Genomic DNA, 22,616 nt, shown 5'->3' with positions numbered 1-22,616 from the left:
AGCTCACTGTAACCTCTGCTTCCCAAACTCAAGTGATCCTCCTGCCTCAGCCTCCCTATTACCTGGGACTACAGGTGCGTGCCACCACGCCCAGCTAATTTTGTGTATTTTTAGTAGAAACGGGTTTCACAGTGTTAGCCAGGATGGTCTTGATCTCCCGACTTCGTGATTCACCCTCCTCGGCCTCCCAGAGTGCTGAGATTACAGGCGTGAGTCACCACACCCGGCCCCTATTTTTTTTTTAACTAGAAAAAAGTATTTACTTATTTATTTATATATTTATTTATTTTTAAATGTATTTATTTTTTGGAGACAGGGTCTCACTCTGTTGCAGCCTAGAGCTCCTGGACTCAAGCAATCCTCTCACCCCAGCCTCCTGAGTAGCTGGGACTATAGGCGTGTGCTACCATGCCCAACTAATTTTTAGAGGTGAGGCCTCCCTGTGTTGCCCAGGCTGGTCTTGAACTCCTGAGCTCAAGGGATCCTCTTGCCTCGGCCTCCCAAGTGCTGGGATTACAGGCATGAGCCACTGTGCCCAGCCTAGAAAAAGTATTTAAATAGGTAAGATATATAATGGAAAACCAAAGTTGGTAATGTCACATGCCGCAGATTAAAATGTGTCTATTGGCACTGGCGACTTTAGCAAAAGCGATTTGAATGGAGTAGGGCTGAAAGTGAAGCCAGATGGCAATATGTTGTCATAAGTAAATTGGAAATGAGATAGTGATTTCACTCTAGATCAGCACTGTTCAATAAAGATTGAGCACATATGAATATATTTTACTTCGCTGAGTATCTCTAAAATATTTCACTATATGATTTATATAAAATCATCAGTGAAATATTTTACCTTGAAATATCTCGATTCAGACTAGTACTTAACTTCAAGTACTCAGTAGTAACCACAGATGGTTAGTATCGACCCTACTGCACAGGTAAAGACTCTGTGGACTGTCCTGTTTGTTGAGAAACTAATGACGAAAGAGTATGGCCACATGTGCGAATCCTCTAGTTATTTACAGTCCGGTATAGCCACAGAACCCTTCCCAATGCAACAGATTGCTTTAAAATGACATATCTTATGTCATTTAAAAAACATAAATCATAACATAATAAAGGTTCATAACTTCCTCCTTCCTTGGAAAATAGAATATCCTGTGACCCTCCCAGCTGAATTGTTAAATTGACATTTTCTTCTCTTTTTGCTTCCTCTAGGTTTTGGTAAGACTAGTCTGAATCGTAGAGGAAGAGTCATGCCTGGAAAGAGACGTCCTAATGGAGTTATCACTGGCCTCGCAGCTAGGAAAACAACTGGAATTCGAAAAGGAATTAGTCCTATGAATCGTCCACCTCTAAGTGACAAGGTAGGATGATGGCTTAATCCTGGATTAGATGTCCTTTTCCATTATTTGTACTAACATTTCTGTGAATAAGCTTAACAGAAAATTTTATTTGTTTTTATATAGTACTTTGGGACTGATATATCAAATTTAATATCTGAATAAAAATCACTGCCATTCATAAAGAATACCTAAATTTCCACATTCTCAAATATAAGTAAGTTTTTTGTTTGTTTTTTGTTTTTTATATGTAGATAGAGCCTTGCTCTGTTACCCAACTGGAGTGCAGTGACGTGATCTTGGCTCAGCCTTCTGAGTAGCTGGGATTACAGGTGTGTGCCACCATGCCTGGCTAATTTTTGTATTTTTAGTAGAGATGGGGTTTCACCATGTTGGCCAGGCTAGTCTTAAACTCCTGACCTCAAGTGATCTGCCCCCCTCTGCCTCCCAAAATGCTGGTATTACAGGCGTGAGCCACCATGCCTGGCCGAAAATTGAGGTTTTTTTGGGTGGGGATAGAGTCTCACTCTGTCGCCCAGGCTGGAGTGCAGTGGTGCAATCTTGGCTCACTGCAACCTCCGCCTCCTGGGTTCAGGAAATTCTCCTGCCTCAGCCTCCCGAGTAGCTGGGACTACATGTGTGTGCCACCATGACTGGCTAATTTTTGTATTTTTAGTAGAGATGGGGTTTCACCATGTTGGCCAGGCTGGTCTCAAACTCCTGACCTCGTGATCCACCTGCCTCAGCCTCCCAAAGTGTGGGGATTAAAGGCGTGAGCCGCCGTGCCTGACCAAATTAAGACTTTTTAATGTGAGTCAGTCAGTGGATATTTATGAAGTACTTCTCATATACTTAATAGAAGAATCCAGATAAAGTATAAGATAACGTTCGTATTTGTCAAGAACTTTTGAGAAGTCTTTATGGACAATATGAATATCTGAATTAGGCTTTAATGGTGGATTTAATTTACATATATGGAGGAAGAAAAAGAGGGTGTTTCATGTGCTTTTGTTTTTTGTGGTACTTTTTGCCTCTGACCATGTCTATTCCAGCTCCTTTGCTGTCATGACTTCCCCGCTTTTTCTTGTTTTCGGCATTTGTTTTGGAACTTGGCTTTTTAAAATCTATTAGTATCAAAAATCATGTTTATATAAATTATTCCCTAATTTATATCTCTGGCCCTCTGATTCTTCTCTTGAGTTGCGGAGCCACAATTCCCCAGCACCTGTGGGTCCCGTGAGTACCTCACATATTTTAAGTATAATGTGGGGTTTTCATCTTTCCAATCGCTTAGGCTGTAAATTTTCAAGCTGTTTCTCCATCTCCCTTATCTACACATTCAAGCTGTTGTCAATCCCTGTTCATTCTGCATCAGAAATGTTTATTGTAGTAGGGTATATAGAAAAATGCAATTTGATTAACATAGTTTCTTGCCTTCTGATAGAATATAGAACAATATTTTCCAGTGTTAAAAAGGAAGGCAAACCTTCTGAGACAAAATGAAGGGCAGAGGAAACCAGTGGCAGTTCTCAAGAGACCTAACCAGCTAAACAGAAAGTAAGTACTCAAATATGATGATGTGTTATTTTGCATTAAAAAACACTTCTTGCATTAAGTGGTGTGAAGAATAGATTTGCAGTGATTTTTTTAGTTATCTGGTCATTTTCAAGACAGATGTTTGGGATGTCTATCTGAGCATCCACATGGATGTATCCAGTAATAGCTCGTTTATTAGATGAATTCTTACTGATGAATTTAACCAATATCAGCTTTTTAAAAAGCATCACTCTGCTTCTTTACCCCTTTGACACATGGAATAAAATTGCAAAAGCTGATCACTTTAGTAGAACTCTCTCTCTTTTTTTTTTTTTCCTGTTTTTTGAGACAGGGTCTTCTCGCTCTATTGCTGAGGCTGGAGTGCAGTGGCGCCATCACTGCTCACTGGAGCCTCAACCCCCACCCGGACTCAAGTGATCCTCCCACATCAGCCTCCTGAGTAGATGGGACCACAGATACATGCCACCATGCCCTGCTAGTTGTTTTTTTTTTTTTTTTTTTGGTAGAGACAGGGTCTCACCCTGTTGCCTAGGCTGGTCTCAATTCCGGGCCTCAAGTGATCCTCCCACCTCAGCCTCCTAAAGTGCTGGGATTACAGGCATGTGCCACTGTGCCCAGCCCTGGTAGAACTCTTAACATCTCAGTGGGAATTATTCAAAATTGGGAATTCTGAAAGCTCAATTTGTTACTCAGTCTGGATGGCCCTTACTAGAACACTGAATCACAATGTATGTTATTTGTGGAAAAATCAAACTAGAAAGGAGGAATTCTTGATGAACACTTGTTAAACTGAAATTATTTTTATACTAAGTTGAATAATAAAAACCAAAAATTATGGCCTGTGAGCTGGGCACAGTGGCATGTGCCTGTGGTCCCAGCTACTTAAGAGGCTGAGGCAGAAGGATCACATGAGCCCAGGATTCAGGGCTAACCTGGGCAACATAGTGAGACCCCCATCTCTGAAAAAAAAAGAAAAATTATGATCTGTTGTTACGGCATTCTGTTCTCTGTAAGGACAAAGTAGATGAAGTTAATGAGGTGTGAAGTTTCCTTATTCGGTTTCAAGTACTATTTATTTATCTCTCGTGGAAGATTATTCAGCAAACAAAACCTGGAATGGAGTTTTTTAAAAATGCAGTGGCTGGGCACAGTGGCTCATGCTTGTATTCGCAGCACTTTGGGAGGCCATGGCGTGTAGATCACCTGAGGCCAGGAGTTCGAGACCAGCCTGGCCAACATGGTGAAATCCCATCTCTACTAAAAATATAAAAATTAGCTGGACATGGTGGTGCATGCCTGTAGTTCCAGCTATTTGGGAGGCTGAGGCAGGAGAATCGCTTAAACCTGGGAGGCAGAGATTGCGGTGAGTCAAGATCGTGCCACTGCACTCCAGCCTGGGTAACAGTGAAACTGTCTAAAACAAAATAAAAAATAAAAAACAAAACAAAAAATGTAATGGCTGGAATTGCAGTTTTAACCATCATCTTTTGGGAATCACTTGATAATAAGGTACCTTCTCAAATAAGAACCCATCATTTACATGAGACTTACATGTTAATTGGGTTAGCTAGGGAAATTTTGAACTTGAATCTCTGAAAGATTGGAGGTAAGACTAAGGAATCTAATGAACACTTGTTTGTATAGTGTTTCATATTCATCAATAGATCAGTTGAAGACATGGAATATTAGAGGATTGAATATTGCATAAATATGAAATTTTAATTTTTCATACTTCACCAACTTCCTGTAGAAAACAAGAAATTAGGTGCAGCAAACCACCATGGCGCATATACACCTACGTAAGAAACCTGCGTGTTCAGCATGTGTCTCGGAACTTAAAGTAAAATTAAAAAAAGAAAAAAGAATTGGTGAAAGTCAAACATAATTAACAGCATTGTTCTGTGCATGAAAGAACAAGAAACAGAAGAGTATAAGTTTTTCTGTGGTTTATTTATTTTTTGAGATGAAGTCTGTCGCTGGGCTGGAGTGCAGTGGCGTGATCTCGGCCCACTGCACCTCTGCTTCCCTGATTCAAGCAATTCTCATGCTTCAGCCTCCTGAGTAGCTGGGACTACAGGCGCGTGCCACCAAGGCTGGCTAGCTTTTGTGTTTTTAGTAGAGACAGGATTTCACCATGTTGCCCAGGCTGGTCTTGAACTCCTGACCTCAAGTGATCCACTCACCTCAACCTCCCAAAATGCTGGGATTACAGGTGTGAGCCATAATGCCTGGCCTTTATGGTTTATGTTAATACATAACAGTTTCTGAGTGAGGAAGGAAGAGAAAGCTGGAGGAGGAGATGTTATTTTTCAAACCTTTGTCTTTATTTTTGGTCTTCAGTTTATTTTAGGTCTTCAGTTTGGCCTATGTGTAGTTTTTCTTTGTACTAATCCTGTAAATTGTGAAGTTACGTTTTCACCAGATATAGGAAATAGCACTAAAAATGTGATTATTATTGTCTTCAGAAGATATATGAAATGTTAGAGGATTGAATATTTGGACGATAAAGTGGTTCGAAATTAACAGGTGGTTTATGTGCTGTGCTTCGGAGGGAGGTATTTGTTAATCAAATCTCAATAGCTTCATGTTAATAAGGAAATAATTCAGAGTTGTTTGTTACTTGCACCTCATGTTTTCAGCCTATGAATTTAACTATTTTTGCTTATTTTTCCTCAAGACGTTTGAAAGTAGTTAAATGGCTTAGCATGGCATATGTGTTTTTGTTGCAGAAATAACATTCCAGCTAATTTTACCAGGAGTGGAAATAAATTAAATCATCAGAAAGATACTCGTCAGGCAACTTTTCTTTTCAGAAGAGGCCTGAAGGTATTTAAAAACTGTGGCAGTGTTTTTTTGTTTTGTTTTGTTTTGTTTTGTTTTTTTTAACCCAAAGAGGATCCTGAGCAGCCACCTTCAGTAAAAGCCTCAGTCACAGGCAGCATTGGGTTCAGGATATGAGGAGCATGGCAGTAGATTAGTTCTTTCTGTTGTACGTTTTTTATTTCCTGTCCTTACCCTCAATAGCAATGTCTTATAATAATTTACCATGTTATTTGGGAATAAACCTGTGTTTGCCACTTGTTCTGATACAGGAATTCCGACAGGAATAGCACAGGCCTCTCTGCATTCATGCACACGCCCCACTGCATTATAAGGTTCTAGAGCAGGATCGCTCTTTGGATTCAATCCTCTGCTTTCTGTGGGACCTACTGCTTTTTTTTTTCTCTTCAGGTTCAGGCCCAGTTGAATACAGAACAACTGCTAGACGATGTAGTAGCAAAGAGAACTCGTCAGTAAGTTTCCATTTGTTTTTCAAGATGTTATTTCAAAACTCCCAGAATACTGACTACCCAAATTATCATGTGCCTCAGTCCAGAAGAAATTAATTGAAACCCAGAATAAAATAGAGCCTGAAAGCCGGGCATAGTGGCGCTACACACCTGTAGTCCCAGCTAGTTGGGGAGACTGAAGCAAGAGAATTGCTCGAGCCCAGGAGTTCAAGGCTGTGAAGTGCCATGATCTCACCTGTGCATCGCCACTGCACACCGGCCTGAGCAGCATAGCTCGGGCTATGGAGACTGTCTCCAAAAAAAATTTTTTAAATTGAACCTAAAATAAATAAATCCTGTTTTGTCCTTTGTTAATTTTCGCCAAAAATCCTTTTGAGTTTTCACATGTCGATATTGTAACAGTTTTAGTGCCAAGTAGATTACTTGTTTTTTATTATTTTTATTTTTTATTGGCTATTCCATTTTAATGAAACAGCTTTTTTTTTCTTTCTTTCTTTTTTGGCTATAACTGCTTTCATACAAATGAACCTATTTAGGGAACGAATAGAATAAAGTTCAGTACAACTTTTAGAAAATTTGTACAACTTTAAAAACAATAGTTTTCCTTTTCACAGTCTTTTTTTCTTAGCCCTATAAAAAAAATTTTGAAAATCTATTTTATCCTGTTATAATCACACCTCCTGAGTGTGAATTGTAACATACTAATTCCATCAGTGTGATTAGGTTTTGAGATTAACTGTTTAAAATTACGGCTACTTTTTGGAAAACAAAATAGATACAGTTGGCCTTCTGTGTCTCAGGGGAATTGGTTCCAGGACCATTGAAGAGATTAAAATCCTCAGATCCTCAAGTCCCTTACAATGGGCCCTCCATATCCATGGATTGTTTTCAGTCTGTGGTTGAAATTGATTGAATACATGGATGTAGAGCCTGTGGATACAGAGAGCTGGCTATAAAACATGGTCATGGTCCAGATATGATGCAAACTATGGGGCATGATTTTTAGCAATTGGAGTGTTAGGAAACTGTGAAACAGATACTGGTAGTATTCTTTAGCACAGGGGTCATGACATTAGAAACCATGGGGAAGGAAAGAATAATCGTAGCGTTTTTGCTTCTGCAGTGAACAATATTTACATAATCATGATCATATATAAATGTTACTTGTTTTGAACTTTGAGAATCAACCTGTTAGACAAAGCACAACATAGTTAATTTGAGAACAGAATGTAATGTAAGTGTCCGATTTTGACTCGTGAATATGAAGGAAGAGCTGACAGAAAGTGAGAGGCACAAACAAAGGGGCAGAGGTGGAAGGAAGGAACAGAGGCACTGAGGTCCTTTCCCACAGAGCTGGGGGCGGGGTCAAGTGATTCTGCTGAAGGAAACAGAGATTTAAGTATTTTAAGTTACAAAGGCAGGGAAGTAGTGACATAGCCATCAAAATGTTTCAAGGTAGGTAAGGAAACTGGAGGATAGTTTGATGAACTAAATCTATTCATCATAGCAAGTTTTTTTTTTGAGATGGAGTCTCGCTCTGTTGCCCAGAATGCACAATGGCGCAATCTCGGTTCACTGCAGCCTCCCCCTCCTGGGTTCAAGCAGTTCTGTGCCTCAGCCTCCCAAGTAGCTGGGATTACAGGTGCCCGCCACCATGCCCAGCTTAATTTTGTATTTTTTTTTTAAGTAGAGATGGGGTTTCACTGTCTTGGCCAGGCTGGTCTTGAACTTCTGACCTCATGATGCACCTGCCTCGGCCTCCCAAAGTGCTGGGATTACAGGTGTAAGCCACTGCGCCCGGCTGCAGCAAGGTTTTATACTACATAAGCATCTTGTTTAGTGAATTGGAAGTAACCAGCAAGCAGTAAAAACAAAGGTTAGAAGTGCTGCCTGTGGAGAGTAGGAATGGAAAGCAGGAGAATAGTGGGGTGAGGGACTGTTGCTTTTTTTTTTTTTGAGACGGAGTCTCGCTCTGTCGCCCAGGCTGGAGTGCAGTGGCGCGATCTCGGCTCACTGCAAGCTCCGCCTCCCGGGTTCACGCCATTCTCCTGCCTCAGCCTCCCGAGTAGCTGGGACTACAGGCGCCCACAACCGCGCCCGGCTAATTTTTTGTATTTTTAGTAGAGACGGGGTTTCACCGTGGTCTCGATCTCCTGACCTTGTGATCCGCCCGCCTCGGCCTCCCAAAGTGCTGGGATTACAGGCGTGAGCCACTGCGCCCGGCCCGGGACTGTTGCTTTTTATTAGAAGTTCTTTTGTACTATTTGATTTTTTAAAATTTGTATATATTTATCACACTGATAAATGTTTAATAAATTCAGATGCCCAGTTCTGCACCCAAGGTGTTGATTCATTATGTCATGGTGGGGTTTAGGTATTTATTTCTTGCAAGCTAAGAAAAAGTAATGGCTGCTTTTATTTTTATTTTTATTTTTATTTATTTATTTTTTTGGAGACGGAGTCTCTCTGTCGCCCAGGCTGGAATGCAGTGACCGGATCTCAGCTCACTGCAAGCTCCGCCTCCCGGGTTTACGCCATTCTCCTGCCTCAGCCTCCCGAGTAGCTGGGACTACAGGCGCCTGCCACCTCGCCCGGCTAGTTTTTTGTATTTTTTTAGTAGAGACAGGGTTTCACCGTGTTAGCCAGGATGGTCTCGATCTCCTGACCTCGTGATCCGCCCGTCTCGGCCTCCCAAAGTGCTGGGATTACAGGCTTGAGCCACCGCGCCCGGCCATGGCTGCTTTTAAAATGTTTATTTTTATTTTGAATATACATAGGGTTTATCAACTTACATTTAGTGGATTTTATTTTTTTTTGATACTAGATGGCGGACTTCCACCACAAATGGAGGGATTTTGACTGTATCTATTGACAATCCTGGAGCAGTTCAATGCCCAGTGTAAGTTGTTTCTTTCTTTTTGCAAAAATTATAACCTCTCATTACACAAGATCATAAGAAAGTATTAGACTTCTGCCCAGAGAATGATGTCCAAGTGAGGATAAACCAGGCAGAAGTAATGCCTGTGATACAATATGGAAACAGTGTCATGTAAAGTTAAAAGGAAGAGTTTTCTGGATTCCTGATTCTGCAGCCCTAAATGACCATGTTGAACAGTGTTTTTTAATATTTTAAAAATTATGTGCATGTATATCATATGTACCCTCTTTTGGGGGCAAAGTCTGGCTCTGTTACCCAGGCTGGAGTATAGTGCCATGATCATGGCTTATTGCAGCCTTGACCTCCCAAGCTCAAGCAATCCTCCTGCCTCAGCCTCCCCAGTCCTGAGTAGCTGGGACTGCAGGTGCCACCACCATGAGTCCTGAGTAGCTGGGGCTGCAGGTGCCACCACCACACCTGGCTTTTTTGTTTGTTTGTGCCCAGACTGGTCTTGAACTCCTAGACTCAAGCAGTCCTCTAACCTTGGCCTCCCGAAGTGCTGAGGTTACAGGCGAGAGCCCTGCACCTGACCCAATATGTGTATTTTTATGTACAATAATAAACGAGATGACAGTATACATGCTACTTCTTCCCCCAATGCCTGTAATATTTTTGATGTCTTTATTTTTCAGACCATACAGACCTACCTTCTCTTTAAATTTATTGCTTTATAAACGTTGTCGATTTATGGAGCTTATGTTCTATTCAAGCATCTCTTTGATTTTTTTAAGAGATAAGGTCTACTCTGATGACCAGGCTGGAGTGCAGTGGTGCCATCATATCTCACTGCTGCCTCGAACTCCTGGGCTTCAATAATTCTCCTGCCTCAGCCTCCGAGTAGCTGGGAACATAGGCATGCACCACCACACCCAGCTAATTTTATTTTATTTATTTTATAATTTTTTTTGTAGAGGTGGGGTCTTGCTATGTTCCTTAGGCTGATCTCTAACCCCTGGCCTCAAGCGATCCTCCTGCCTTGGCCTCCCAAAGTACCAGGATTATAGGCCTGAGCCACAGTGCGTAGCCATCCAGCCATCTTAATGATTGAAATGAAAAGAGTGTAGGATGGGTGCCTAGGACTTTAGAGGTTGCTTTATTTTAATGGAAGATCAAGAGTTAGGAATCACCAAACATTCCAACTTGTTGAAAAGTTTGTAGTTCTATTTAAAGAGGTATTCTCTGAACAATGATATATTTTAGTCTAGAGTAGCCAATGACACCGTTTTTTTGAAAACACAAATAAAATGGCCCTAATACATTTGAACATGTGTACAGGATGTCTTAAGTACCAAATTAATTTATTTTTCCTTTCATTGTTAAGCTGCTCTGATACTTTAATATTTTTCTAATAGAACTCAGAAACCACGATTAACTCGCACTGCTGCACCTTCATTTTTAACAAAGCGGGAGCAAAGTGACGCCCGGAAAGTTCCTAAAGGTGTTCCCCTACAGTTTGACATAAACAGCGTCGGAAAACAGGTAAAAAACATTTTCTGTATTTTCTTGGGTCATCTGCTGAGAATATTTTAATTAACAAAACATTTATTATAATCGTGAATTATAAACAAGGTATCCTAACTGCCCCCTGAAACCTAGGGAACCACTAACCCACTTCTGTCTGCCAGTTTGCCTATTTTGACATTTCATATAAATCAGATCATACAGTATATATTTGTGACTGAATTGTTTCACTTAGCATAATGTTTTCAAGGTTCATCTATATTGTGTCCGTATTTAATTTTGTTTTCCTGCTGAACAGTGTTCATCATATGTATATACCACATCTTATTTATTCCTTCGTTACTGGATGGGTATTTGGGTGTTTTCACTCCTCGGACACTATGAATAATCCTACTCTGAGCATTTGCGCAGAAGTTTTTGTGTGAGCATCTGTTTTCATTTCTCCCTGGTAAATACCTAGGAGTAGAATTGCTAGGTTTATAGTAACTCTTTTTTTGTTTGTTTGTTTGTTTGTTTTTGAGACGGAGTCTCGCTCTGTCGCCCAGGCTGGAGTGCAGTGGCCGGATCTCAGCTCACTGCAAGTTCCACCTCCCGGGTTCACGGCATTCTCCTGCCTCAGCCTCCCAAGTAGCTGGGTCCACAGGCGCCCGCCACCTCACCTGGCTAGATTTTTTTTTGTATTTTTAGTAGAGACGGGGTTTCACCATGTTAGCCAGGATGGTCTCGATCTCCTGACCTTGTGATCTGCCCGTCTCGGCCTCCCAAAGTGCTGGGATTACAGGCTTGAGCCACCGCGCCCGGCCGGTTTATAGTAACTCTTTATCTAATCTTTTGAGGAACTGCTGGACTGTTTTCCTTAGAAGAGTCTGTGCTACAACTTTATATTCCCGCCAGCGTCTATGAGGGTTCTGAATTTCTCTATATCCTCACCAATACTCACTGTTATCTGCTGTTTGACTATAGCCATCTAGCAAGATTACAGGATACAAGGATAATAACAAATTGTCAAAACCGACCAGGCGCGGTGGCTCACGCCTGTGTTCCCAGCACTTTGGGAGGCCGAGGTGGGCAGATCACCTAAAGTCAGGAGTTCGAGACCAGCCTGGCCAACATGGTGAAATCCTGTCTCTACTAAAAATACAAAAATTAGCCTGGTGTGGTGGCAGGTGCCTGTCATCCCAGCTACTAGGGAGGCTGAGGCAGGAGAATTGCTTGAACCCAGGGGGCAGAGATGGCAGTGAGCTGAGATCGTGCCACTCACTCCAGCCTGGGCAGCAGAGCAATACTCATCTCCAAAAAAAAAAAAAAGTCAAAAAGCACATTGACAATTTTGTATTAACCATATTAACCTTGTATCCTGTAATCTTGCTAAATTCACTTACTTTTGTATTGACTTTGTAGATTCCTTAGGACTTTTTTTTTTTTTTTTGAAACAGGGTCTCGCTCTGCCACCAAGACTGGAATGCAGTGGCATAATCATAGCTCACTGTAGCCTTGACTTCCCAGGCTCAAACGATCCTTCCTCCCACCTCAGCCTCCTGGGTAGCTGGGGATACAGGCACACACCACCACACCTGGGGATGCAGGCACACACCACCACGCCTGGGGATGCAGGGACACACCACCACGCCTGGGGATGCAGGCACACACCACCACGCCTGGGGATGCAGGCACACACCACCACGCCTGGGGATGCAGGCACACACCACCACGCCTGGGGATGCAGGCACACACCACCACGCCTGGGGATACAGGCGCACACACCACCATGCCTGGGGATACAGGCGCACACACCACCACACCTGGGGAGGGCACACACCACCACACATGGGGATACAGGGACACACACCATGCCTGGGGATGCAGGCACACACCACCAGGCCTGGGGATACAGGGACACGCACCATGCCTGGGGATGCAGGCACACACCACCACGCCTGGGGATACAGGCACACACCACACCTGGGGATGCAGCCACACACCACCACACCTGGGGATACAGGCACACACCACCACGCCTGGGGATGCAGGCACACACCACCACACCTGGGGATGCAGGCACACACCACCACACCTGGGGATGTAGGCACACACCACCACACCTGGGGATACAGGCACACACCACCACACCTGGGGATACAGGGACACACACCATGCCTGGGGATGCAGGCACACACCACCACGCCTGGGGATGCAGGCACACACCACCACGCCTGGGGATGCAGGCACACACCACCACGCCTGGGGATACAGGCGCACACACCACCATGCCTGGGGATACAGGCGCACACACCACCACACCTGGGGAGGGCACACACCACCACACATGGGGATACAGGGACACACACCATGCCTGGGGATGCAGGCACACACCACCAGGCCTGGGGATACAGGGACACGCACCATGCCTGGGGATGCAGGCACACACCACCACGCCTGGGGATACAGGCACACACCACACCTGGGGATGCAGCCACACACCACCACACCTGGGGATACAGGCACACACCACCACGCCTGGGGATGCAGGCACACACCACCACACCTGGGGATGCAGGCACACACCACCACACCTGGGGATGTAGGCACACACCACCACACCTGGGGATACAGGCACACACCACCACACCTGGGGATACAGGCACACACCACCACACCTGGGGATACAGGGACACACACCACGCCTGGGGATGCAGGCACACACCACCACGCCTGGGGATGCAGGCACACACCACCAGGCCTGGGGATGCAGGCACACACCACCAGGCCTGGGGATGCAGGCACACACCACCAGGCCTGGGGATGCAGGCACACACCACCAGGCCTGGGGATGCAGGCACACACCACCACGCCTGGGGATGCAGGCACACACCACCACGCCTGGGGATACAGGCGCACACACCACCACGCCTGGGGATACAGGCGCACACACCACCACGCCTGGGGATACAGGGACACACACCATGCCTGGGGATGCAGGCACACACCACCACACCTGGGGATGCAGGCACACACCACCACGCCTGGGGATGCAGGCACACACCACCACGCCTGGGGATGCAGGCACACACCACCGCGCCTGGGGATGCAGGCACACACCACCGCGCCTGGGGATGCAGGCGCACACACCACCGCGCCTGGGGATGCAGGCGCACACACCACCGCGCCTGGGGATGCAGGCGCACACCTGGGGAGGGCACACACCACCACACATGGGGATACAGGGACACACACCATGCCTGGGGATGCAGGCACACACCACCAGGCCTGGGGATACAGGCGCACACCACGCCTGGGGATGCAGGCACACACCACCACACCTGGGGATACAGGCACACACCACCACACCTGGGGATACAGGGACACACACCATGCCTGGGGATGCAGGCACACACCACCACGCCTGGGGATGCAGGCACACACCACCACGCCTGGGGATACAGGCACACACCACCACGCCTGGGGATACAGGCACACACCACCACGCCTGGGGATACAGGCACACACCACCACGCCTGGGGATGCAGGCACACACACCACACTTGGCTAATTTTTATATTTTTTGTGGAGACAGGATTTCAGATAGGGTTTCACTACATTTCCCAGGCTGGTCTTGAACGCCTAAGCTCAAGCCATCTGCCTGCCTTCTGTGGCTGCCCAGCTTGGGATTTTCTGTGTAAACAATCGTTTCATTCTCCTAATTCGTTTCCAATCTTTAAACCTTTTCTTGCTTTGTTACAATGGCTAGGACCTCCAGTCCAATGTTGAGTAGAAGTGGTTAAGATGTATACTTGTATGCGTGCCTTGTTCCAAAGCCTGATGAGAAGGCAATAGATATGTCACCATTTAGTATGATATTAGCCGTATATATATATATATATTTTTTTTTCTTCTTCTTTTTTGAGATGGAGTCTTGCTCTGTCGCCCAGGCTGGAGTGCAGTGGCGTGATCTTGGCTGACTGCAACCTCTGCCTCCTGGGTTCAAGCAATTATCCTGCCTCAGTCTCCCGAGTAGCTGAGATTACAGGCATGCGCCACCACACCCGGCTAAGTTTTTTGTATTTTTAGTAGAGACAGGGTTTCACCATACTGGCCTGGCTGGCCTCGAACTCCTGACCTTTTGATCCGCCTGCCTCAGGCTCCCAAAGTGCTGGGATTACGGGAATGAGCCACCATGTCTGGCCCAGTTTCTTTTTTTCTTTTCTTTTTTTTTTTTTTTTTTTTTAATAGATTCTCTTTGTCAGATTGAGGAAACTTCCTTCTATTCCCGATATGCTGAGAATTTTTATCATGAATAGGTATTCGATTTTGTCAGATGGTTTTTTGATATTCCTTGAAATAATGTGAAATTGAAGATACGAAGGATGGATAGAAATTTCACCAAATTGGCCTGGTGCGCTGGCTCACACCTGTAATCCCAGCACTTTGGGAGGCCAACATGGGTGGATCACTTGGGGTCAGGAGTTTGAGACCAGCCTGGTCAACATGGAAAATCCCCGTCTGTACTAAAAATAAAACATATTAGCTGGGTGTGGTGGCACGTGCCTGTAATCCCAGCTACTCGGGAGGCTGAGGTGGGAGAACTGCTTGAACCCAGGAGGTGGAGGTTGCAATGACCTGAGATTGCACCACTACACTCCAGCCTGGGTGACAGACAGACTCTCTCAATAAAAAAATAAGAAAAAAAAAATTTGACCAAATTTGTTTTGCTTATTTTTATTTTGTTACTATTATTTTTTCCAGAAATGGTATAGTTTATAGATGCTGTTGTTAATTAAAAAAACAGATTTTCATTTGCATTTGAATTTCTGTGTTGAACTCACCGTAATCCAAGAGAATTTGCTATAAAATATTTACAGGTCTGAAGAGTTATTTTATCAGTGACATCATGAGTTGGTGGCAGTGTTTACAGAGCCTGAAAATAATTCAGATAGGGGCTTTGGGTGTATGACTTCTAGGCATTATAGCATATGTGTGTTTTATATAGTATATAATGTAGGCTTTATATGAGGTCATACACATAATAGTAAAATGTTAGTTGTCGTTACTTTTAATTAATCATAAGATCACATTATTGTTCCAAAGCAAATATGGCTTTCAGTAAAATTGTTAATTGTTGCTTTGTTGTTGTTTTTGTTTTTTTCTTTTCTCTAGACAGGGATGACGTTGAACGAGCGGTTTGGGATCCTGAAGGAACAAAGAGCCACTCTCACATACAACAAAGGGGGAAGCCGCTTTGTAACCGTGGGATAGGTCCCATGTCAAAGGAACTTTTGAGAGATGACTCTGAAAAGTTGAATTGCTTGAAGAGTTCATCACAGAAATTCAAGAAACTTTACTTCAAAATATTCACAAGGCTAAATAACTCTTATTTTTATTTTTGAAGTTTTTTTTTTTAACGTATAAAATAATGCCCTGAAAGAATAATAGGGATTATACCTATCTGTTCTTGAAGATTTCATGGTTGGCTCAGACAGAACAATCATCTGTTTGACTTCTTTGGTTCCTCATGCAGCAGAAGGAAGACAGAAAGATAGAAATTGATTTTTTTATGATAGTGGTATTCAGGATCTCATCACCTTTGCCCATATTTTAGACTTCGTCATGGTAAATCTTGGTCTTCAGAAACATGAGTAGGTCCCTTTGTTGCTGTCACTTACCCTTTAATAGTGTTGATGTAGTCAGTACAGTTGCCTTTTCTTCATTAGAGATACAAAAAAAATGTATTAGAATTCCAGTTTTGGGTTTTAAGATTTATGGGAATATCTAGAACTTGGTTCATTTTTCAGACAGTGTAATCCCCTGGAATTATACAGCTTTAGTGCTGAACTTTTAACAAGAAATGTGACTCTAGGTACTAGTCTCAGTTTAAAATGTTGGTGTTAAAGGCTATAAATGCATATTTACAAGGTTATCTGATAGGGCCTTGGAGGAGAAGATCCAGTTTTTAAAAAATGACAGTTTGTGTTTAATAAACGAAGGCATGAGAGGAAGTAAGTAGCAAGTTGAAGGACAGGTAGTTGAGGTGAAAAACTTCAAAACCCAGTATAGGTGTACTGTTTGGATTTAGCATAGTCTTGAGTCTAGTGTCCACAAAGTATTCAAATGATATTTAGAAGAATTATAACTATTACATTGAATTGAGTCCCTTGGATATTTTGATAGTAAAATTAATAGCCATAAAGTCTTAGACTTCTTATTTGAAGTTAACATTTCTTATTTGAAAAGTTGAAATTTATGAGCTTTGAAGATTGCAAAATTAAATAATTTATAGCTCCAAAAACAAAAATATACTTGTATATGTCACAGAAAAAATGCAAAATTTATAATAGAGTTACATTAACCTTGTTGTTTACCTTTCACTGATTTCTTACATGGTATAAATTAAAGTCCAGGCATTTATGGGGAGCAAAGGCCCTCCCCCACCACCCCGCCACCTGCCACCTCTGAGGGAGTGGGAGAAGTGAGTCTGTGCCAAGATAGTACTGAGTCCTCAGATGTTGTATACTGTAAATTACGGTATAATGCCAAATGCAGCAAAATCTTCCAGCTATACCTTACAAGTTTGGTCATTTTGAAGCTTGACGTTTTAGTTTGCCATTATGTTAAAAACATCTAAATAGGTGTTAGTTTCTCAGGAGTAGATTGTTAGTGTTGACTTTTCCTGTAAAACAAACATCGTTCTTGGCCTGCCTTGCATTGTATACTAGACTTCATTGTTGCCTCTCATGCTTCTTGAGTTACTTAATGATTTATGCTAGCCATGGAAAGCTATCAGTAACAGTTTTCACGCTTATACCAAAGAATTAAATCTGATCCTTAATATCTGATATTTTGCTGGTACTTGTACTGATAAGTGATTATTGGAAGTCAGTCACAGAATTTGAAAATAAATTCTAGTCTCTCCTTAGCTATTTGATGCTTTTCATATAGGCCAAGAACCCATTGCAAAACATTTTTGCAAGTATGAATGCCTGTATTTGGTCTAGGAACAGTACATTTTAGTCTGATTTAGAATTACTGGTAGCTTATTTTAAAGCAAGGAAAAGCAGCTGAGCTCGAGTTTGCTGTCTTTAGAACGGTTTGTGAAAATATGGTATAAAAGTGTTTTCATTTTCCTGTTCTTACCTATTGTATAGAGCTATTAATGCCATTTTTTTGGAAAACCTTAAAAATTGCCCCAAATACTGACATTGAGTGCATCAAATAACAAATTGTCTTTGGTATATTAAACTTTTATTCTTCATGCATCTGTAATTTAATTTTAAGTATAATGTTTTGCCTTTGGTACAACTAAATTAAAACTCTTGGTGGTCACATGTATATAAACAAAACAATATGCTTTGTTGAAGGAAAATTTTCTTTATTGGAATGTGGTTGTAATCCTTGTTCAGTTCTTAAGTTTTGGTTTTTTTAAAAAACAGGATGCAACTTAAAATTTTCTTTGCATCAAGGTATATGCAAAACATTGATGCAGTGCATCACAAAACGGAAGTTTGTATTTAATGAGGAGGTGCTTTACACTGTACTTTTTGGTGTTTTTTGGAAAAGTTACATTTAGATCTATTCTGAAGCTGTTCATTTTTAACAAATAAAATGTTACAGGTTTCACATGATTTATTCTTAGCTCTAAAGATTGAGTTGTGGTTTTTAGATTATTCTATGTTATGAAGAACTTTGTAGTGGTTATTTGTAGTTTTTAGGGTGTGAAACGTTATCTACTAGCAGAATTAGTAACTCACTCTAGTCTCTCCTATTAGCATCCGTCTCTCTTTTGATGATTTCATTTGTAGCTCCAACAAATGAATCTAAAAAATAGAATCCAGGCTGGGTAGGGTGGCTCATGCCTGTAATCCCAGAACTTTGGGAGGCCAAGGCAGGTAGATCACGAAGTCAGGAGCAAGACCAGCTGGCCAACACAGTGAAACCCTATCTTTACTAAAAATACAAACATCAGCCAGGTGTGGTGGCATGTGCCTGTGGTACCAGCTACTTAGGAGGCTGAGGCGGGAGAGTTGCTTGAACCCAGGAAGCAGAGATTGCAGTGAGCCGAGACCATGCCATTGCACTCCAGCCTGGGTGACAGAGTGAGACTCTGTCTCAAAAAAAAAAAAGAAAAGAATCCAATATACTTTGCAATGCAGAATACTGGATTACCGCTCCTTTTACATCTTAATAAAGTGAGTGCCAGTGTTTTTAAGAGTTGCGTGTGGCAGAGTTATTTTTTGAGCTCAGATCTTCTAATTCTTAATTGATAATAAACTGCTTCTGTGAATTGAACACCCACAGAAAATAGTGGAATGGTGTATGGTTTTCAAATACCTAAGAATTGGTAATAGCCATGTTTTAGCATTTTTAGCATGGTAAGTAAATATATTCTACCTGTTAGAAAAGTCCAGTATTCCTAATCAGATACGCAGTTTTTAAAAGCAGGCATAAACTCTTCACCACAATTTTAATTACAGTTGTCCCTCAGTATACATGGGGGATTGGTTCCAGGACCCTTGTATATACCCAACCCTGCACAATACTGAAGTCCACCTGTGTATACGAAAAGTTGGCCCACTGTGTACATGGATTTTGCATTCCAAGATTTTTTTTGGTTCAAAACAATTTGCTTGTGAGTAGAACCAAGTAATTCAAAGCCACGTTGTTCAAGGGGTCAACTGTTTAAGCCAATCATAAAATACTATGTCTGAGGAAACAAGCTTCAATCCTCAGTGGCTAGTTTTTATTAGAATAGGTGTGTATATCTAATTATTAATATTTTGCTGTTAATAGCTTTGTAATTCACACAAAATATACAGGCCCAGAGTAATTTTTGTTGATTTATTTTTACTACAAAGAGATTAGAGAAAAAATAACTCACTTGGCAGTAGAGAAAATGAATACCATATTGGTAATATTAAAGCAGAAAATAATTCATTTCTGATCAGTAGTGCTTTCAGTTTTCATCAGAATTATTTTTTTCTTGCCACTGTGAAAAAGCAGTTAAGCATGTAAAGCTTCCTTTAGAGAGGGTTCTTTTTGGATAGATCAATTTGGAACTAGCTCCTTTTTTTAAAAAAATGATACTTCAATCAACAGCATTTACTACAAGAATTGTGGACTATGGTGGACCATTAATAGGGATTTAAAGGTTTACTTAGAACTTGTAGACTTCTGATATCTTTTATTTCCCTTCTCACTACAGTTTTATTTTATTTTTTGAGATGGAGTTTCGCTCTTGTTGCCCAGGTTGGAGTGCAATGGTGCGATCTCAGCTCACCCCAACCTCCGTCTCCTGGGTTCAAGCGATTCTCCTGCCTCAGCCTCCCGAGTGGCTGGGACTACAGGTGCCCACCACCACGACCTGTTAATTTTGCATTTTTAGTAGAGATGGGGTTTCTCCATGTTGGCCAGGCTGGTCTCAAACTCCTGACTTCAGGTGATCCGCCTGCCTGGGCCAAAGTGCTGGGATTACAGGCGGGAGCCACCGCACCCGGCCTACAGCTTATTTTCTACCTATGTTTAATAGGAAGCTTGATAACACAAGCAAATGTGATGCCATTCTGGGACTGAAATGTCTTCTTCTGAGTGTATTCAGATGAGATGTACCAGTGTTTAAAGGTTAGTTGGAAGCTATTCTCCTCGTGTGCATGTGTAATTTCTACTTACTCCATTTCCTTTTAATGAGAAAAGAATCATGTTGTCTGAATTTTCCTGTATAAAGATTTTGTTTTTGTTTTTTTTTGTTTGTTTGTTTTTCTGTCGCCCAGGCTGGAGTGCAGTGGCTGGATCTCAGCTCACTGCAAGCTCCGCCTCCTGGGTTTGCGCCATTCTCCTGCCTCAGCCTCCCGAGTAGCTGGGACTACAGGCGCCCGCCACCTTGCCCGGCTATTTTTTTGTATTTTTTAGTAGAGACGGGGTTTCACTGTGTTAGCCAGGATGGTCTCGATCTCCTGACCTCGTGATCCGCCCATCTCGGCCTCCCAAAGTGCTGGGATTACAGGCTTGAGCCACCGAGCCCGGCCTAAAGTTTTAAAAAGTCAATTATTAGGACTTCTTTTTAAAGGAGTAAGCAATGGAAGGATCAAACATTTATTAAATATATTCAGCAAATATATAAATGTATTCAGCAAGGAAGAGAATGGGATTTACCTCAATCCTATTCATACTGCTTTGAGTTTATAAAAGTGGAGTTTTTTTATTTTTTGAGATGGAATCTTACTGTCACCCAGGCTGCAGTGCAGTGGCACGATCTCGGCTCACTGCAACTTCTGCCTCCCAGGATCCTCCCCGGGTTCAAGCGATTCTTGTCCCTCAGCCTCCTGAGTAGGTGGGATTACAAGCTTGAGCCGTCACGCCCAACTAATTTTTGTTTTTAGTAGAAATGAGGTTTCACCATGTTGGCCAGGCTGGTCTCCTACCCTCAGGAGATCTGCCCACTTCAGCCTCCCAAAGTGCTGGGATTACAGGTGTGAGCCACTGTGCCTGCCCTAAAAGTGGAGTCTTTTTTTTTTGGAGACAGTCTTCCTGTGTTGCCCAGGCTGGGGTGCAGTAGTGATCCTTGGCTCACTGCAGCCTCTGCCACCTGGGTTCAAGCGATTCTCCTGTCTCAACCACCCAAGTAGCTGGGATTAGAGGCACGTGCCACCACGCCCAGCTAATTTTTGTATTTTTAGTAGAGACGAGGTTTCACCATGTTGGCCAGACTGGTCTCAAACGCCTGACCTCAGGTGATCCGCCCGCCTCTGACTCCCAAACTGCTGGGATTACAGGCACGAGCCACGGAGCCCGGCCCAGAAGTGGGGTCTTAGAAGGAGTGGCCGTGATAAATTTCTAGTGAGTAGAAGAGGGAAGGGAGGACATAACCTTTGCATGGTATAGTGTAGCGCAGAGCTGGAAAGATTAAGATTTTAGTGAAACTTTTTGAATGAGTTAACTTTCAGTCTGTAAAATAAACAGGAAGAAGCTGGGAAGTACACTGTATCAATTGCTTACACTGAATAACCTGCGCTGCCTGTTTTTTCAGCTTCTGCTCCCAGACCACAGACCAGTGATGGAAGAAGTTACAGATCCCTATAAACCACTTTGCTCCTGGCCTTTGTGCCACTATCTTTCATCATTTCTTTTATTCATCAGTAGACTCTTTGGTGAACTCCCCACAAAGACTCCATTTCCATTTCCGGTTTCTCTTTCTCATAAGACGCTGTCACCTACTTTGTGGAGATGATGGAGGGAGTAGGGTAAGAATTCCCTCATAGTCTACCCTTACTTGGCAGCTGAAGCCTCAAATCCTTAGAAGTTGCAACGTTAACTGCTCCTCTATCTTGCCTCCCATCCTTCCTTTACCTAGAACTTGTTCTCATATAATAGTATATATAACATCTTCAGTTTCCCCCGTATGCGCAGGTGTTTCTTTTGGCTTTTAAATATCTACATTTCTTTTTTCTTTTTCTTCTTTGAGACAGAGTCTTGCTGTGTTGCCCAGGCTGGAGTGCAGTGGTGTGATCTCGGCTCACTGCAGCCTCCGCCTCCCGGGTTCAAGCACTTGTGCCTCAGCCTCCCAAGTAACTGGGGTTACAGGTACCCGCCACCATGCCCAGCTAACTTTTATATTTTTAATAAAGACAGGGATCTACTGATTTAGGAACCCTGTTTTCCTTAAAAATTGTAATTTTTTTTTTCCAAGATGGAGTTTCCCTCTTGTTGCCCGGCTGAGTGCAATGGCACAATCTCGCCTCACCACAACCTCTGCCTCCTGGGTTCAAGTAATTCTCCTGCCTCAGCCTCACGAGTAGCTGGGACTACAGGCGCCCGCCACCACAACTGGCTAATTTTGTATTTTTAGTAGAGAGGGGGTTTCTCCATGTTGGTCAGGCTGGTCTCGAACTCCCAACCTCAGGTGATCCATCTACCTTGACCTCCCAAAGTACTAGGATTACAGGTGTGAGCCACCACACCTGACCCAAAAATTGTAATTCTTTTTTCTTTCCTCACAACGTCTCCTGTGTGTGTACGTAATCTATCTTTAGTTTCTACTGCTTT

At 42.8% G+C, this 22,616-nt stretch overlaps 1 protein-coding gene across 10 annotated transcripts in view; it reads left to right on the top strand.

The window, feature by feature from the left end:
* Nucleotides 1-18,202, top strand: part of FYTTD1 (forty-two-three domain containing 1) — a 50,607-nt gene extending 32,405 nt beyond the window's left edge. For 4 of the 10 annotated variants that reach the window (XM_074030643.1, XM_065539339.2, XM_005595279.4 and 1 more), the window contains exons 3-9: nucleotides 1,216-1,364; nucleotides 2,785-2,897; nucleotides 5,627-5,723; nucleotides 6,129-6,190; nucleotides 9,012-9,086; nucleotides 10,478-10,604; nucleotides 15,741-18,202. In XM_074030643.1, the coding sequence (XP_073886744.1) occupies nucleotides 1,216-1,364; nucleotides 2,785-2,897; nucleotides 5,627-5,723; nucleotides 6,129-6,190; nucleotides 9,012-9,086; nucleotides 10,478-10,604; nucleotides 15,741-15,839 (722 nt within the window). In that variant the 3' untranslated portion in view covers nucleotides 15,840-18,202. The remainder of the gene's footprint in view (nucleotides 1-1,215; nucleotides 1,365-2,784; nucleotides 2,898-5,626; nucleotides 5,724-6,128; nucleotides 6,191-9,011; nucleotides 9,087-10,477; nucleotides 10,605-15,740) is intronic. The other 6 variants (XM_074030645.1, XM_074030641.1, XM_005595282.4 and 3 more) reach the window with 2 other exon arrangements.
* The last annotated feature ends 4,414 nt before the right edge of the window (nucleotides 18,203-22,616 follow it).

Source organism: Macaca fascicularis, chromosome 2 (assembly GCF_037993035.2).
Source record: "Macaca fascicularis isolate 582-1 chromosome 2, T2T-MFA8v1.1".
NCBI classification, from domain to species: Eukaryota; Metazoa; Chordata; class Mammalia; order Primates; family Cercopithecidae; genus Macaca; species Macaca fascicularis.
This window is presented reverse-complemented; position numbering and strand designations above follow the sequence as displayed.